The following is a 3,376-nucleotide window of genomic DNA, read 5'->3' on the forward strand; positions in this document are numbered from 1 at the left end:
TCTCAGTTATGTGTGCCATTACTGTATTTAACACACACTTACTTACACACAAGTATGCACCCTGTAAGTATTGAGTGGTAATTGCTTAGAAATTACCACATAATTATGTTCTTGTTTCTCATTGGAACCCTACTATTACCACTCTATTACCAAGCTGTAGAAAAACCCCCAAAACAAAACAAACAAAGGCTCTGGTGGACTCACTATCATGTTTCATCTCTCAGACTCCTTAGCTCAGAGCTGATTGAACAGGTTTCCCCCGAACTTTACATTTAATATCATTGATTTTTTTTCTAACATGTGAGGACTGAAGTTTGGAGGGTGTTTTTAGAAGTCCCCCACCGAAAAACCCCCCTGATGGATGGCAGACATTACCATGAACTGACTGTGAATCAGGCAGGATAGGACCCAGATGCACACTTGCAGATAGGGCTTAAACTCAAAACACAGCTTTATTACTGAGATGGCAGAAATACAAAACTAACCTAAACTAAACACAGCCATGAGGGAGATCAGGGTGCTGGACACAGGAAACAGAGTGCTTAAATACACAAGGAATGACAAGGAACAGAAAACAAATGGGGAAACAAAGCCAAGGCAAATTAGACATAGCGAGACAGAAGAAGCAAAACTAAACACACTGAACATGTGACACAAGACTCACAATAAAAGAGGAAAAGATGTAATGCAAGACTGGCACATTTTGAAACCGAAGAGGGAAACAAGACACAAGGATGCACACAAATACACAGAGAAGGACACAGAGGACAGAGACACAAAGGGAACCCAAAGGTCAAGAAATTAAACTGATTACAAGTTAACTCAGAGACATAATAAAAATGAACTTACAACTAACCAGTTAAACTTAATATATAACAGACGACAAAACACAGAATGTCAAAATGCTGGGTCAACTGACCCAGAACCATGGCTTTCATGTCCAGCCTCCCGGGAGAGCAGGAAAGGTATCTTTTTTTATTTTATTTTTATAATTTGTCTTCCAGCATGAGGTAGAGAAACCCACACTTCCATCTTCAGTTTGCTTCTTATCTCTAGTCTTTGGATTATTTTCTCTTTTAAGTTAAGTTTTTTTTCTTCCATGTCTTGTATTAGTTTAACTTTATTTTTTGTGATTAGGTAATCAAAAAACCCTTTTCGTACACCTTCTTGTTGTCTTCCCTGTCTGTTCCCAAAGATAGAAATTATGTGATATACAGTGAATAATCTAAAAAATGGATATCATTTGATAAACTGATGCTGAGTCAGTCCTCCAGCTACAAATATCTTTCAATGTGTTTATAGATTAAACATGGCGATGTGCACAGATGACATAGATTGTAACAAGGTGAGTCACCATATAATTCTCATCTCATATCTGTTAACTGAGCTCCTGTCCTCAGCTTTTTGCAGTTAATATTAAATTAAAGCTAATTACTGTCTATTAGTAACTGACAGCATTACAAAAAAAAATTTAAATAAAGTTTGTTACAGTGATCTCAAGACTTTCCTTTAAATTATATATTTTTTCAGATTTACCCGGTGACTGAATATTCCATATCAAATCGCATCGCACTGCTGATCAATATTAGACATTTTTATGATCTGAAATCAAACCGACACGGTGCTGAGTATGACGCACAAGCCGTGCTCAACCTGCTCTATAATCTGGGCTATGCAGTGGTATATTACCAAGACCTGACTGCACAGGTAAATTCTACAGACAGAAAGCATTATTTCACTTCCACTTAGCTGATGTTCAAACTGAGTAAAACATCAAATTCATGTTCAACTTTTCTGTTTACAGGAGATTGATGAGGCTCTAATTCGTTTCTCCAAGCATCGAAAGCTCTTTAACACAGACAGTGTGTTTGTGGTTCTCATGTCTCATGGTGACTTGGGAACCATCCGTGGCTCTGACCTGAAGAACTTTGAAATTGATAAAATTTATGAGCGCTTAAACACAAAGAACTGTCCTGCACTAATGAACAAGCCAAAGGTCATAATCATTCAGGCCTGTAGAGGAGGTGATTATCAACTAGCCTGACATGCACCAAAAAGATGCTGAACATTACTCTTACACATGTTTTTATTATTATTATTACCAGTTATAGTTGTAGTAGTGATGTTATGAAATATTTTGTTTAGTTTGTCTCATTTAGGTCAGTGTCTCTTTTTAAAGAAACAAGAAAACCATGAACAAAATTAATTACAGGCAAAGAAAATCCAAAACTTTTGAAATCTTTAAAATAATTTGGAGAATGTAATAAAACTAATGGTTTACTAGATGTAATGATGTTAAATACACATGATGCAGTTTTTCTCACTTTTAGTATGACAACAGAGCACCTGAAGATGATCAGGAATAGCTGTTTGCACACATCTTTCTTGTTTCAGAGAATGAAGGAGTAGTTACAGTAGATGCAAGCAGACAATCCATGGGGACAGAAAACACTGGCCCTCCACCAAAAAACATTGCTAAAGTTGGAAAAGTACACATAGAAAAGGATTTCATTGGTTTTCATTCGAGCACACCTCGTAAGTTCTCCTGCTTCTTGTAACTATTATAATAATAGTGTATAATAACAAACACAATTAAATGCAGCAAATTATGTTTCTGTTTCTTTGTAGACACCTATTCATATAGAAACCCAGAATATGGTTCTAATTTCTTCCATTACATTTGTGATGTGATCCTCACGGGGTGCTGTCAAGATGATATTGAAGAACTATTCAAAAAAGTAAGTTTGCCAGTATTTTATCTGGTCATTAACCTGAATTTATTCCTAATTCTTTCTCTGCATGTTTAAGTTTTTCTCAATATTTTTGCATTTTCTTTCTGGCTACTATTACTAGTCCATTTCATACCAGGTTGATCTCCCATGCTCGTAGCTGGCAATGGGGCTAGAAATCTGTAATGCCCTTCATTTGTTGTGACCTGAAACAAGGCAAAACAAGAGATGATCCTCCTGTCTCTAAACATGATGGAAATAATGTCTCCATGTCTCTCTCTCTATGACTGCAATATATATTTTCTGTAATATGAGCTGCTGTGTCAGACATCACTGTAACTTCATTTTAATCTCAAAGGTCATGCAACAATTTGAAGATTTCCCCTCTGAACAGAAGCAGATGCCAACCAAAGAGAGAGACACTCTGACAAAACACTTCTACCTATTTCCAGGTAAGTACCACTGTCAGGTCTGTGCTTCGACAGGCCCGCAAATTCAGACTTATTCTGTGAAGAAAGCAAGTCAAAAACCGGTTTTTACATGCTAGCAAGGGGAGGATCTCAAAGTAGCATCTCTGCCCTCGGTCTCAGACCACTCCAAAAAGCCAGCTTCCCCTGCAACCATTTAGTCTGTGACACAGTTTACAC

At 37.1% G+C, this 3,376-nt stretch overlaps 1 protein-coding gene across 1 annotated transcript in view; it reads left to right on the plus strand.

Annotated features, from left to right (window-relative positions):
* The window catches only part of LOC102204677 (caspase-1-like), a gene marked incomplete at its 3' end in the record, with an annotated part of 12,565 nt that overhangs the window by 4,133 nt on the left and 5,056 nt on the right, over positions 1–3,376 (plus strand). The window contains exons 3-8 of the mRNA XM_005754991.1: positions 1,303–1,345; positions 1,531–1,707; positions 1,805–2,024; positions 2,395–2,535; positions 2,629–2,738; positions 3,088–3,181. Of these exons, the coding sequence (XP_005755048.1) occupies positions 1,303–1,345; positions 1,531–1,707; positions 1,805–2,024; positions 2,395–2,535; positions 2,629–2,738; positions 3,088–3,181 (785 nt within the window). The remainder of the gene's footprint in view (positions 1–1,302; positions 1,346–1,530; positions 1,708–1,804; positions 2,025–2,394; positions 2,536–2,628; positions 2,739–3,087; positions 3,182–3,376) is intronic.

This window comes from Pundamilia nyererei, unplaced genomic scaffold (assembly GCF_000239375.1).
Source record: "Pundamilia nyererei isolate P.nyererei 1_Seehausen unplaced genomic scaffold, PunNye1.0 scaffold00804, whole genome shotgun sequence".
In the NCBI taxonomy this organism is placed as follows: Eukaryota; Metazoa; Chordata; class Actinopteri; order Cichliformes; family Cichlidae; genus Pundamilia; species Pundamilia nyererei.